The sequence below is a fragment of the Callithrix jacchus genome, chromosome 19, assembly GCF_049354715.1.
Source record: "Callithrix jacchus isolate 240 chromosome 19, calJac240_pri, whole genome shotgun sequence".
Lineage (NCBI taxonomy): Eukaryota > Metazoa > Chordata > Mammalia > Primates > Cebidae > Callithrix > Callithrix jacchus.
In genome coordinates, this window is record NC_133520.1 from 23859900 (window position 1) to 23874518 (window position 14619).

Genomic DNA, 14619 nt, shown 5'->3' on the forward strand with positions numbered 1-14619 from the left:
ATCCCCGCCTGACTCAGCCTCCCAAAGTGCTGGGATTACAGGTGTGAGCCACCATGCCTGGCATAGTTATTTTTTACTAGTTTATTGGTAATCGACTATATAATAGTTAAATATCAGTGATACATTGATTTTTGACATTTTGAAATTTGAATAATAGAAACTTGTGGACTTACAGTGGGATTCAGCGTATATTTAAAGTGCAGAATGTTCTGGTGCTGATTCTAACCTAACATTTGATTTTATCTTAGTTGTCTTAGATTTCATCTCTTTCATGGATGGATATAACTATATTTTGCCTTCAGAGTGTTCCTTAGGTAGATGATGAGAGTAGTGTGATAGATTTTGGAAGGGTTACCGTCATTTTACATAGTGGCATTTAGAGTTTCTGAGTTCTTAAGAATCAAGCCAGGTGTGGTGGCTCATGCCTGTAATCCCAGCACTTTGGGAGGCTGAGGCAGGAGGATCTCTTGAGCCTAGGAGTCTGCTTTGGGAATTTCCTCAGAGCATAGAAATTACAGATGCTATTAGGCATTAGATTATAACTAAGTTATTAACATGGGAAAATATTTTAAAATTGCAGTTTGTGGTTATGTAATCTTCCGAGGTGCAAATTCTCAGAAAAATGCATTCCGGAAAAATCCCAGTGATCCAAAGCTTGCACGTAAGTATTGATTTCTATTTACATATATATATTACATCAAGATTTTATGCCGCTTTTTATCTTGACATCATTAAAAATATACTTTTATTATTTTTATATAGATTTAAAAACCATTCATACTTCAACGGGAAAAAATCTTCTAGTTTCTGGATGGTGGGGCTTTGTTCGACACCCCAATTACTTGGGTGATCTCATCATGGCCCTGGCGTGGTCCCTCCCATGTGGTAAGCACTTCAGAAGAGTGTGAGTTTGACTGTTTCAGCTGCCTGAAAGGTGTGTGTGTCCTTTGTGTGGGACAGTGTGGGCAAGGTAGGTGTGAGTCTTTGGTTGCCTTTTTCTACTGCGAGGTTGGTCTCTGTAGAAGCTCCTCTTGCTTTTGAGGGTAATTGGTAATTCACAGAGCCTGAAGGAAGCCTAAAAGCAAAATTTTAAGTTTTAAACTGTGCCTGATAGCTTTTTTCTAAGTAGAATATATAGAAATTAATTCAGCTTCTTAATTCATGACTCGTTGCACACAGATTGGGAAAAACTTTGGTTCTTAAGAAGGGAAGAAGATTCTGTTTTTCTTTGTGTGTGTCTGGCCTCCTGGGGAGCTGGGGGAGCATGGGAGTAGGGGGAGCATGGGGAACTATGGGAGCTGAGGTGGCAGAGGCACTGGGGGATCCAGGGGAGCTGGGATAGCTTTGGGATCTATGGGAACAGGTGGTGGGGGGTGCGGGGAGCTGGGGGAGCTGAGGGAGGAGGGGTAGCAGGGGGAGCTGGGGGACCAGGGGGAGCTGAGGGAGGAGGGGAAGCTGGTAGAGCTGGGGGAGCTGGGGGAATAGGGAGCTGGGAGAGCAGGGGAAGCTGGGGGAGCTATGGGAGCTGGGGAAGCAGGGGTTTGGGGGAGCTGTGGGAACTGAGGGAGCTGGGGAAGCTGGGGGAGCTATGGGGGTTGGGGGAGCTTGCCTGTGCCTGCTACCTCCTGTGTGTGGTGGTCCGGTGGCCCTTGGCAGTTTTACTTCTTCACTGGGCGAACAAGGGTGAGAAATGGAGACATTTGCATAATGTCTCCATTTACATTAACTATGAGGACAGATGTTTTGATTATGATGGATTGTTAGAATGGATTCACCACTCTTTGAGTAGTTTCTAATTTAGCTAAGACCTGCCACTTTCCAGTGGGATTTTACAGACTGATTTAATTGTTTTTTTTATTATTAGAGAACATGAAGTAACCTTGTGGTTCATTTTTAGAGAATTTGGGGGAAAGCAGGAAAAAATATGTTGTAGTGATAATAAAAATCTAATACTGTGTACTGGGATTATCCACAGGTTTTAATCACATTCTGCCTTATTTCTACGTGGTTTATTTCACCATGTTGCTTGTCCACCGAGAAGCTCGTGACGAGTACCAGTGTAAGAAGAAATACGGTGTGGCCTGGGAAAAGTACTGTCAGCGTGTGCCCTACCGTATATTTCCATATATCTACTAATGCTCTTCTGGCACATCTACAAAATGCTCCTGCAGTTCTGGCTGCCATTTGCAAAAACAAGGAAAGATATCCAAAACTTTATTTTGTTGCACTGACAGGCTCTGTAAATTTTTTTTTTCTTTTTGAGTCAGGACTATAGAGCCAAGTAGTCTTTTAGTATAGCTGTTTACTCTTATTAAATTATGGTTAACACAGGAAAAATACAAGTAAGGATGTGAGATTTTGCATTTTTATGGGAAATTTTCAGCCCTTAAAAATCTGAAAACAAAACAGTCTTAATATAAATATACTGTGAAGAATACTATTGATGTTTATGGTTTTTGATTACTTTTCAAATTTTGATTTTTTTTTTTGCCTGTTGGTTTTTCTTAAAACATTGTTACATTTAAAGTACATTTATGTTTTATTCAGTAAGAGAATAGAATTTTTTCTTTAAGTCATTTATTAGTTATATCATTTGAAAGCAAAAAGAAGGGCCTATATTAAATGCTGAAAGTGAAGAGTGGTGAGATTATTAGCAGACACTGTTAAAGGGAGACCATTTGTAGCAGTTGGTTTAACCTCAACTTCTAAAACTATTTGAAAATGTAAATACATAGCTTAGTTTTATGTAATATATCAGATTTTTCTGTATAGTATTTTGAATGTGAGATGATTGTCAGGACTGTCTTTTTAACAAAACATTTTCATTATTTTAAATAGTTTTGTAAAGTGATGTGAATTAAAAAATTTGAAACAATTAGAATTCATTTACTATCGTATAGAAGATACTGTTAAAACATAGGAAGGGTATTTTTTGATCCAAAGTTAGTGAATTTGGCTTTGCTACCTCAATTGCAGGTGTTTGTTTGCCTTTATAAACTGTTTCAAATAGAAAAAAAAAAATAGAATAAATATATATATTTTGAGAAACATCAATATTTAAACATTTTTACACAGATTGGTGTTTGAAAATTTGCCATTCCAGGCTAATATTTTTATATATTTTTGACTTTTTAGAAGTTCATCAGTGTTTTTGCTACTGTTAAGTTTACACAGTTTATACTGTATTTTTTATATATCCTTTATATTTACAAAACTTTACTCCCTGTAAAGGAGTGCTATCTAAAATCAACTTAAGGGGTTAAAGTCCTTTATTTTAGTTTAATAGATGTGTATAAAGTAGCTTTAGCAATTACATTCTAGTGAAGTTGATACAGTTTCATTTTTAATTGTCCTGTAATAGAACAGTAGCAAATTCACTAAAGGTTTGTCTTCAAAGTTAAATTGTTCTCAGTACTTCAATTATAGCGGAATGTGATAAATATAGTGTGCATGTTTGGGTTTTAATGATACATTTTATATATGAGCCATTTAGATATGCAGTGTTTGTTCTACACTGCATTTGAAGTGTATGTAACTTAGCTTATGTTAATGCAATCATGAAGTTGGTTTGCTCTAGCATCTTGTAGTCTTTAAACATTCTTTTAGTGAAATTGTCATTGTTTTATCAGTGCTGATGTGTGCAAGCAGTTTTTAAATTTTGCTTTTCTCCTGGCATCAGAACGTGGTTGCCAGCATTTTCTGTACTAGATTACACCAAGGAAGCTTTTGGGGAGGGAGGAAGGACATTAAATTCTCTCCCCGGTAATGAAAAGAGCCCATTACCAATGTAGTGCTGCAATTTCTGGATGTCAGCTACAATTTGTTTTTAATTTTGTTTTGGACATGTTTATTTGGCAAATTTTATAATGAAGTTTTAAGTTGGAAATAAAATGTAGCAACATTTTGATCACTTTGGAGCTTTTTTCCCCCCTTTTTTGCTTGAAACTCTGGGATTTTTGGGACCAAGACAGGAGCCCTGAGAGTCCCACCCCCACCTAGCCTCCTCTTTTCCTAGGATCATCTGTTTGGGACCCCTGGACAACTGCTGTTTATTTCAAGACTCAGAATGTTGGAGCTGAAAGAGGTTAGTTGGGAGTCTTAACTCCCGGAAAATAGTCATGTATTTAGCGTTTGCTGTTTGAGAAAATACAGAAATACTAAAACTATTGTAGATTCAGTCATACTTTCAAATGAATTTGTATGAATCACAGAAGCATCTATGCATTTGAAAGAAAGCACATGTGTGAGAGACATTTCTGTGCCTGCTGACCATGCTTTAGTGCTCATGTGGATTTCCAGTTGACTCTAAGCCTGAGTTGTGAGATGAGATCAGACAGCTTCACCTCTCAATTTGTCCTGCTGGGACATTACATTGCAAAAGGTAGATGTGTCAGAAGATGCACCAATACCAAGTATATGATTTATATTTTTGTCTTTAGTTTTGCACTGTTTGGAGCAAATGATGAAGTATTGGATTTTAACAAAAGATACAAGGTGGAGTGTTCCTAGGTGCTGTTTACTTGCATATAGATGGTACAGTTTCCTAGACACAAATACATGTTTTGTTCATGGCTGTTAAAGTCTAGTGCTGGGTACAAGTCCCACCTTTTCTACACCCCTTACTATAGAGAGAAGGGACTGTTGCATCTTCATTTGTGTACACGTGGGTTATGCTTTCTGCCCATGGACCGTTGCCACGATAAAGTGACAGTGAGATGTGGCTTCAAAAGCTAGCTCTGCTCTCAGCAGTGTGCGATTGGGCAATCTCTGAGCACTGGTTTCCTCATGTATAATATCTGGCTGATGTGTCCACATAGCGTAGAGGCATAGAGGGCCCTGAGGATGATTCAGGGATCATTAGTGCTCAACATGGTGCTGAGTTATGATAGTCATTTTTAGTAGGTAATAAAAATCTTCCGGCCGGGTGCGGGGGCTCAAGCCTGTAATCCCAGCACTTTGGGAGGCCGAGGCGGGTGGATCACGAGGTCAAGAGATCGAGACCAACCTGGCCAACATGGTGAAACCCCGTCTCTACTGAAAATACAAAAAATTAGCTGGGCATGGTGGCGTGTGTCTGTAGTCCCAGCTACTCAGGAGGCCGAGGCAGGAGAATTGCCTGAACCCAGGAGGTGGAGGTTGCAGTGAGCCGAGATCGTGCCGTTGCACTCCAGCCTGGGTAACGAGTGAAACTCTGTCTTGAAAAAAAAAAAGTTAAGTAATAAAATTCTTCCTACAGAAACATTTAATTTACCGAATTCTCAGGATTTGGTTTTTAGTAGGCGAAGAGCTCTAGTGAAGTCAGAACCATATTTTCTTTCTTTCCCCCCAGAGATAGGTCTTTCTTTGTCACCCAGGCTGGAGTGCAGTGGTGTGATCATAGCTCAATGCAGCCTCAACCTCCGGGGCTCAAGCCATCTGTCTGTCTCAGACTCCTGAGTAGCTGGGACTACAGGTGTCTCATCATGTCTGGCTAAGTTTTTAAGCACTTTTTTGTAAAGACAGGGTCTCGTTATGTTGTCAAGGCTGGTCTTGAACTCCTGGCCTCAAGTGATCCTCTTGCCTTGGCCTATAATCCCAAAGTGCTGGGATTATAACCATGAGCCACTGAACCCAGCTAGACTGCAATTTAAAAAAAATTTTTTTAAATTTTTTTGAGACAGTCTTGTTCTGTCACCTAGACTGAAGGGCAGTGGTGCAGTCTCGGGTCACAGCAACCTCTGCATCCCAGGCTCAAGTGATTTTCATGCCTCTGCCTCCTGAGCTGGGATTACAGACATGTGCCACCATGCCTGGCTGATTTGTGTATTTTTAGCAGAGATGAGGTTTCACCATGTTGTCCAGGCTGGTCTCGAAGTCCTGAACTCAAGTGTTTGGATTACAGGCGTAAGACACTGTGCCTGGCCCATACTGCATTTCTTTAAAGAAGAAGGCCCTTCTCTTTTGTTTCAGAAGTCTGTAGCTAGGTCAGCAGTATTCTGTGTTTACTTAGAGCAGCCAGGTGAAGTATTCCAAAGACCTACTCTACATGTGTATATTTTATTGTATATAACTTTATAAATCACTTTATCAAAATGTTTTTAAAGACATGCCCTGATACCTTGCCAGGTGGTGTGGTTTTTACTGTTAGGAGAGTCGAACTTGCTGTATTCCAGGTTGTGCTGACCTGTACTAGAGCCCAACCACAGGGACATTGCATGGTCAGGTCTAGGTACCTAAAATAAAAAGCAGCTGTAAGATTCCCCTATGTGTTGAAGTTTTCATGTACAAGTGAAATAAAGAGACCGCACCTGCCCAGTCTGGCTGAACACAAATGTTTTATAAAGGGTATTGACGAAACATGAATGTCTTGCAACATGTAAATCTGGCTAGAGTCAAAAATTAAAATGATTTGGTGTAGATATTTCTTTTTCATTCTTTTCACAAAGCAATGCAACCCGCATTGTGATCCAGTGACTAGGAGGTTTCTTCATTGGTAAGTACACTGATATTAAAAAGTTTGTTGGCAAACTAGTAGTTGCCAAAATTCTTGACCTCTCAGGTGTCTGGTAAACTGGGCATTCAAAAGTATAGAGTTTTGAATCTGTCATCTGGCTAGAAGCATTTAGTGTTTTGGTAGAAATCTTAAAAAAAAAAATCCAGTAGTCAAATTGCATAGTTGAAGTGAATCAGTGGCTCACATTTTCTATATGCTAGGCTTGGGCAATTTGTTATGAATTAGATACAGTAGAAGTTAAATGATTAATGTAACAGCATGTGGAAATTATACGTGGATAATATAAAGAGTAATTATTATGGCTTTACAGTACATATTCTTCAGAACATGGGATGTAAGTAGGCATCTACTTTAAATTTTAGTAATATTTTGGGTGATCTAAAATCTTTGTTGTTTGAGTATATTATCACATCTCCCTTGTCAAGTTGTAGGGAATGGGAATAAGAGTGCTTTGTATATTACTGAGGGTGGTTTGTATATTACTGAGCTCAGGTTTAGGACTTCATAGTAACAGCAGGGTGGTTACCTTTGTTGGCAAAAAGTATATGTCGGGAAAATCACAGCACATCTCCAGAGGCAGCAAGTCTTCCAGTATTTTTTGTTCGTGATTCCATCTTGCCCCCTCAATGAATAAACTGAAAATGTAAACTCCAGTGTGAGAGGAGTCTAAGCCCTACGATGGAAGAGAGGTGGTGTCAGGGGTCCCCAGGAGAAGCAGCGACCAACTGGAGACTCCATCTGGAGCCGAGACGACCCATCCGGAGGGGCTTCTCCTGCCCAAGGCATGTTGCCCAAAGTTTTAAGGTGAATACTTAATACTTTTTTCCCTATTCTGAGTGCTTTAAAAAGTGTAGGCTTTCTATCTATAGAATCAATCTGAACTGAAATACATGTATTTTTTTCATCATGCCCCTCCTCAACATGAAGACAAATACTTTCAAACACAATAAAGATGCAAATTTCTACAACTGTAATCTTGTAACTGAGCTTTCTAGGAGAGAGCGAGAACAGTTACAAAAGGAGACAGAGTACACTGTGCTCAAATGTTGTCACTTACCTCTGCCGTAGTGGCCACAGCTATCGTTTTAGGCTCTAGAAATTTAAAAAAGGCTGAGAAGGGTTTTACATATCTATATCTATACAGACACATACACACATTATCTGTCTGTCTATCATCTATCATCCATCCATCCATCCATCCATCCATCCATCCGTGAGAGAGAGGGTGAGTGAGGGAGACTTCATCTGTCGTCCAGGCTGGAGTGCAGTGGTGTGATCTTGGCTCTCTGCTTCCTGGGTTACAGCAATTCTTCTTCCTAAGCCACCTGAGTAACTGGGATTACAGACATGCGCCACCATGCCTGCCTAATTTTTTGTATTTTTAGTAGAGATGGGGTTTCATCATGTTGGGCAGCTGGTCTTGAATTCCTGACCTCAAGTGATCTGTTCCCTTCGGCCTCCCAAAGTGCTGGGCTTACAGGTATGAGCCACCACACCTGGCCAGGTTCCATATATTTTTGAATGATACAGGTTAAATAGATGATTAAATTTTAATGGCAGAAGGTTAAGTAAAATGAGTTTCTGATGAGATCTGTGAAGTAGAAAATTTAGTTACCTGCAGCTCCCATTCCAGGTGACTCCAGGTGTACCTGAGGCAAGTCTGTGAAATCAATGTCTCCTGCAGGGGTGCTGTAGGGATGCCCAGCCTGGAGGAAATGGCAGCCAAGTACCAGGCCACCCGGGGCAAGTCTCTGAAGAGGAGGTATGGGCACTGCTGTCCTGAGCTTCCCCTCGCAGTCTGGGCTAGCTTGTTGACAAGGGCAGCGGTGTGGAACAGCCTGTGCTGTGCGTGGTGGCACCTTCTGTGCTGTTCACTCTGTGGAATGTGACTACCTGGAGGTGTAAGGTGAACTCATATTAAGCACTTCCTATTTAGGCTTACTCTATAAAAGACTTTTATGGGAATTGGTTTGTATAATATTTTTACTTCTCTTCCTCTTAACTTACATAAATGCAAGGTTTCCTGCACTGCATTTGTTCTAGTGTTGTCTTTTCCTGACAATCTTAGAAGAAGTTAATCTAATGCATTTGACAGTGTGGCATCCATTTATACTTGTATAACTTGGTCATAGCATACATGGGTTTTTCCTCTGAAAAACCTAAATTGTAGGTAATTTTTAAACAGCCCCTTTTGGAATGATTTGACTCAAAGAGCCACTCAGAACAAATGGAAGTAATATTAATTCAACTACGTGGAAGCTGCTTCTTTGTATAAAGCAGAAATAACTGAGAGCATCATCTCAGTTATTTCTGCTTTATACAGATTAGACAGAGTCAAAAAGCAAAGTTAGGCGGGCAGTCCATACCCTTGCTCTCCCTCTGTGAGTCATAAGGCCTTTGTGCACCTCAGCCTGGTCAGCAAGAGTAAAACTCTCTCTCTCAAAAAAAAAAAAAAAAAAAAGGGGGGCACTTTACCATCATCATCAGTTTAGATGTGTCTTTCCCATAGAGCTCCTCCTCCTCACTGGAGTGCTGGCAAAATTAGAGTCTAATCTTCATGTAGCACCCTTTTCAATATTTTTCTCCTCAGTCTTTTGCCTTGTAGGACACATTTTCCCAGTTTTATCCTTCTAATATGTTTCTAACATTTATTAATTCTGCGTAGTCTCGGAATCCTCTTCAGTGCAATCTGATGAGTGCTGAGAGGAAGACCAGTACTGGACCAGGAGGCCAAACAGCATGAGTGTCCACCACCTCCCACCCCAAATCCCAGAATGCAACTATAAAAGCACTGGAAGGAGGATCCAAGATGGTGGATTAGACACAACTCAAGCACACAACACCCAGCGAGAGACGCAGAAACCCAGAGATCTAGCTTCAGCCAAGGTGCCAGGTGCATTTCAATGGGTCTGGTCCGAGGGTGAGCAAAGCCCACTGAGGGCAGACGGAGGCGGGAGGGGTGCTGCTTCACCCAGAAAATGCATCTGACCGGCAAGTCGGAGGCTTCACATCTGGTGCTCCGGTCAAGGTACAGCGCTTCACCCAAAGCCTCAGCAATACACAGAACGGGGATCTTTGCCAGTCAAGCGCCCGGAATTACAAGTGCGGAGTTGAATAAGAGTCTGCAGACTGAGCTATCGCCCCTCCCCCCGCCTGGAGAGAGAGGGAGCTGTAAGGGGGAGCAGCTGGGTGGCCCCTTCAATACTCCACTGTCAATATTTCTCTCCTATGACTGGAGAGAGAGAAAGCTGAAAGGGGGAGACTGCCGGGTGCGGCTGGGCAGCTCCCTACCCCCCCCCCCCCACAAACCCCAGAGGGCTGAAGCTCTGACTCCTATGGGTTGTGTAGCCAGTGCCACAGTCTGAGATGAACACTGAATGATCCAGCCCAGTGGAGGAAGGGCACAGCCCACCACTAGAGGGGTGAGACTGGGCTACATGTTTTAACAAAAAACATAGGAAGCCTACCTAGCAATGGGACAGCATTCTTGACAACCCAGCAGCGCCTACAAGTCAGCGGAAGAGGCAGGCTTAATCTCTCAGTATAAACAAAAAAGACACAGGAAGCTTTCCTAGTAACCTGAAGGAGTCCCTAGAAACCCAGTAGTGCCCCCACAGGCAGACAAGTGACCTCTTCAACAGCTCTCTGACACCACAGCCAGGTAAATCCACAAAGATGGGGAAAAAACAGCACAAAAAAGGTGAAACCATCAAAGACCACAACACCTCTTCTCCCTCAAAGGATCACAACTCCTCAACAACACAGGATCACAACTTGACCGAGAAGGAATGCAAAGAATTGATGGAAACAGGATTCAGAAGGTGGATAATAACTTTTCAGAGCTAAAGGAACATGTTCTAACTCAATGCAAAGAAACAAAAAACCTTGAAAAAAGGTTAGACAAAATGCTAACTAGAATAACCAGCTTAGTAGAACGATCAATCCAACAGGAAGAGCTAACTATCCTAAATATATACGCCCCCAACAAGGAGCACCCAGATACATAAAGCAAGTTCTTAATAAACTAAAACGAGATTTAGACTCCCATACAATAATAGTGGGAGACTTCAATACTTCATGGTTAATATTAGATCAACGAGACAAAATTAACAAGGATATCCAGGACTTGAATGCAGAGTGGGACCAAGCGGATCTAATAGACATATACAGAACGCTCCATCCCAATTCCACAGAATATACATATTTCTCGGCACCACATTGCACTTACTCTAAAATTGCCACATCATTGGAAACAAATCACTCCTCAGCAAATGCAAAAGAACAGAAATCATAAACAGTCTATCAGACCACAGCGCAATCAGACTAGAACTCAGGATCAAGAAACACACTCAAACACACATAACCACTTGGAAACTGAAAAACTTGCTTCTGAATGTTGACTGGATAAACAATCAAATGAAGGCAGAAATGAAGATGTTCTTCGAAACCAACCAGAGTGAAGACACAACTTACCAGAATCTCTGGGACACCTTTAAAGCAGTATTGAGAGGGAAAGTTATAGCAATAAATGCCCACAAGAGAAGAGAGGAAAGATCTAAAATTGACACCCTATCATCGAAATTGAAAGAACTAGAGGAGCAAGATAAAAAAAAACCCAAAAGCTAGCAGAAGACCAGAGATAATTAAGATCAGAGTAGAACTGAAAGAGACAGACACAGAAAACCCTTCAAAAAATCAATAAATCCAGGAGCTGGTTTTTTGAAAAGATCAACAAAATAGACCACTAGCCAGATTAATAAAAAAGAAAAGGGAGAAGAATCAAATAGATGCAATAAAAAACAATAAAGGGGATATCACCACTGATGCCACAGAAATACAAACTACCATCAGAGATTACTACAAACAGCTCTACTCACATAAGCCAGTAAATCAGGAAGAAATGGATAATTTCCTAGACACTTGTACTCTACCAAAACTAAACCAGCAGGAAGCTGAAACCCTGAATAGACCAATAGCAAGGGCTGAAGTAGAGGCAGCAATCAATAGCCTATCAACCAAAAAAAGTCCAGGTCCAGACGGGTTCACAGCCGAATTCTACCAGATGTACAGAGGAACTGGTTCCATTCCTTCTGAAACTGTATCAAACAATACAAAAGGAGGGAATCCTCCCTAACTCTTTTTATGAGACCAACATCATCCTGATACCAAACCAGGCAGAGACTCAACTAAAAAAGAAAACGTCAGGCCAATATCCATAATGAACATCGACGAAAAAAATCTACTGGCAAACAGATTGCAACAGCACATCAAGAAGCTTATCCAACACGACCAAGTAGGCTTCATCCCAGGGATGCAAGGCTGGTTCAACATACACAAATCCATAAATGTAATCCATCACATAAATGGAATCAAAGACAAAAACCATGATTATCTCAATAGATGCAGAGAAGGCCTTTGATAAAATTCAACAGCCCTTCATGCTAAAAACTCTCAATAAATGAGGTATTGATGGAACATATCATAAGATGATAAACCTACAGCCAATATCATACTGAACGGGCATAAGCTGGAAGAATTCCCTTTGAAATCAGGCAGTAGACAAGGATGCCCTCTCACCACTCCTATTCAACATAGTATTGGAAGTTCTAGCCAGAGCAATCAGGCAAGAAACAGAAATAAAGGGTATTTGATTAGGAAAGGAGGAAGTCAAACTGTCTCTATTTGCAGATGACATGATTGTATGTCTAGAAGACCCCATTGTCTCAGCCCAAAATCTTCTCAAATTGATAAGCAACTTCAGCAAAGTCTCAGGATACAAAATCAATGTGCAAAAATCACAAGCATTCCTATAAACCAGTAACAGACAAACAGCCAAATCAAGAGCGAACTCCCATCCATAATTGCCACAAAGAGAACAAAATACCTAGGAATACAACAAACAAAGGATGTAAAGGACCTCTTCAAGGAGAACTACAAACCACTGCTCAAGGAAATAAGAGAGGACACAAACAGATGGAGAAACATTCCATGCTCATGGTTAGGAAGAATCAATACTGTGAAAAAAATGGCCATACTGCCCAAAGTAATCTACAGATTCAATGGTATCTCCATCAAGCTACCAATGACCTTCTTCACAGAACTGGAAAAAATCATTTTGAACTTCATATGGAATCACAAAAGACCCCACATAGCCAAGACAATCCTAAGCAAAAAGAACAAAGCCAGAGGCATCACAATGCCAGACTTCAAACTATACTGCAAGGCTACAGTAATCAAAACAGCTTGGTACTGGTACCAAAACAGAGACACAGACCAATGTAACAGAGACCCCAGAAGAAACACCACACATCTAGAACCATCTGATCTTTGACAAACCCAGCAAAAACAAGCAGCGGGGAAACGACTTCATGTTTAATAAATGGTGTTGGGAAAACTGGCTAGCAATGTGCAGGAAGCAGAAACTGGACCCCTACCTGTTACCTTAACATTAAAATTAACTCCAGATGGATCAAAGATTTAAACATAAAACCTAACACCATGAAAACACTAGAAGAAAATGTAGGCAAAACTATCTAGGACATAGGCATAGGCAAGGACTTCATGACTAAAACACCAAAAGCAATGGCAACAAAAGTCAGGTTAGACAAATGGGATCTAATTAAACTCCAGAGCTGCTGTACAGCAAAAGAAACAAAACCATCATTAGAGTGAATTGGCAACCAACAGAATGGGAAAATTTTTTTGCAATCTACCTATCTGACAAAGGGCTAGTATCCAGAACCTACAAAGAACTAAAACAGATTTACAAGAAAAAACCCCATTCAAAAGTGGGCGAAGGATATGAACACTTTTCAGAAGAGGACATATATAAGGCCAACAAACATATGAAAAAATGCTCATCATCACTGGGCATTAGAGAAATGCAAATCAAAACCACACTGAGCTATCTCACGCCAGTTAGAATGACGATCATTAAAAATCAGGAGACAACAGATGCTGGAGAGGATGTGGAGAAATAGGAACACTCTTAACAGTTGGTGGGAGTGTAAACTAGTTCAATCATTGTGGAAGACAGTGTGGTGATTTCTCAAGGATCTAGGAATAGAAATTCCATTTGACCCAGCAATCCCACTATTGGGTATATACCCAAAGAACTATAAATCATTCTACTATAAAGACACATGCACACACATGTTCATTGCAGCCCTGTGTACAATAGCAAAGATGTGGAACCAACCCAAATGCCCATCAATGACAGACTGGGCAAAGAAAATGTGGTACATATACACTATGGGATACTACGCAGCTGTAAAAAACGATGAGTTCATGTCCTTTGTAGGGACTTGGATGAATCTGGAAACCATCATTCTCAGCAAACTGACCCAAGAACAGAAAGCCAAGCACCGCATGTTCTCACTGACAGGTGTGTGTTGAACGAGAACACATGGACTCAAGGAGAGGAGCATCACACACAGTGGACGGTTGGGGGGGTAGCGGAGAGACAATGGGGGGAGGGGGGATGGGGAGAGAACATGGGGAGAAATGCCAGATACAGTATGCACCTAAAGTAAAATAAATGAATTATTTAAAAAAAAAAAAAAGCACTGGAAAATGAAGTATGCCCAGTGAGTGGACAGAAACTGTGAGATCCCTAAAGACAGGATTAGATGAAGGAAACCACAGTCAATAATATGCACAATAAAAGCCAAAAACACCATCCTTTCCAAATCCCCCTGATCCTACAGAATAATATCAAATAAAATATTGATGCAAGAATCTTGAATAAAATATAATTAAGATGATTTAATGTCTATAACATTTGTGTTCTTTCTCAGAATTGCTTTGGCCACCTCATTTTTTTCTTTTTTCCTCTGAGTACAGTAAAATGTATTGGTACATGACAAGGTGGGGCTCCCTGGGCTCCTTCCTCTTCAGGGGGTCTGGCTTTGAAACTGTGTTGAGGAGAGTCTTAGGATGGTGGGAAATGAGTGGTCCAGGAACTTCCCACCAGCTAAGGGCCTCTCATGCTCTTTTTGGGTCTGGGGGACTGGGGTTTCTTAATCCATGAAGGCCATGTGAACTATAGGGTACACCACCCTGTTGTAACCAAATTCTGGCAAAGTCATCGAGTTCAATGCCAGCACCAGCATCAAAGGCGAAAGATT

General features: G+C 40.9%; 1 protein-coding gene across 8 annotated transcripts in view; it reads left to right on the plus strand.

The window, feature by feature from the left end:
* The window catches only part of LBR (lamin B receptor), a 32957-nt gene extending 25702 nt beyond the window's left edge, over positions 1–7255 (plus strand). For 5 of the 8 annotated variants that reach the window (XM_002760607.6, XM_008985347.5, XM_008985346.5 and 2 more), the window contains 3 exons: positions 581–661; positions 763–885; positions 1976–3910. In XM_002760607.6, the coding sequence (XP_002760653.1) occupies positions 581–661; positions 763–885; positions 1976–2136 (365 nt within the window). In that variant the 3' untranslated portion in view covers positions 2137–3910. Of the gene's footprint in view, positions 1–580; positions 662–762; positions 886–1975; positions 3911–4015; positions 6397–6425 lie in introns of those variants that run through there. The other 3 variants (XR_008477987.2, XR_013529800.1, XM_008985345.5) reach the window with 2 other exon arrangements.
* The last annotated feature ends 7364 nt before the right edge of the window (positions 7256–14619 follow it).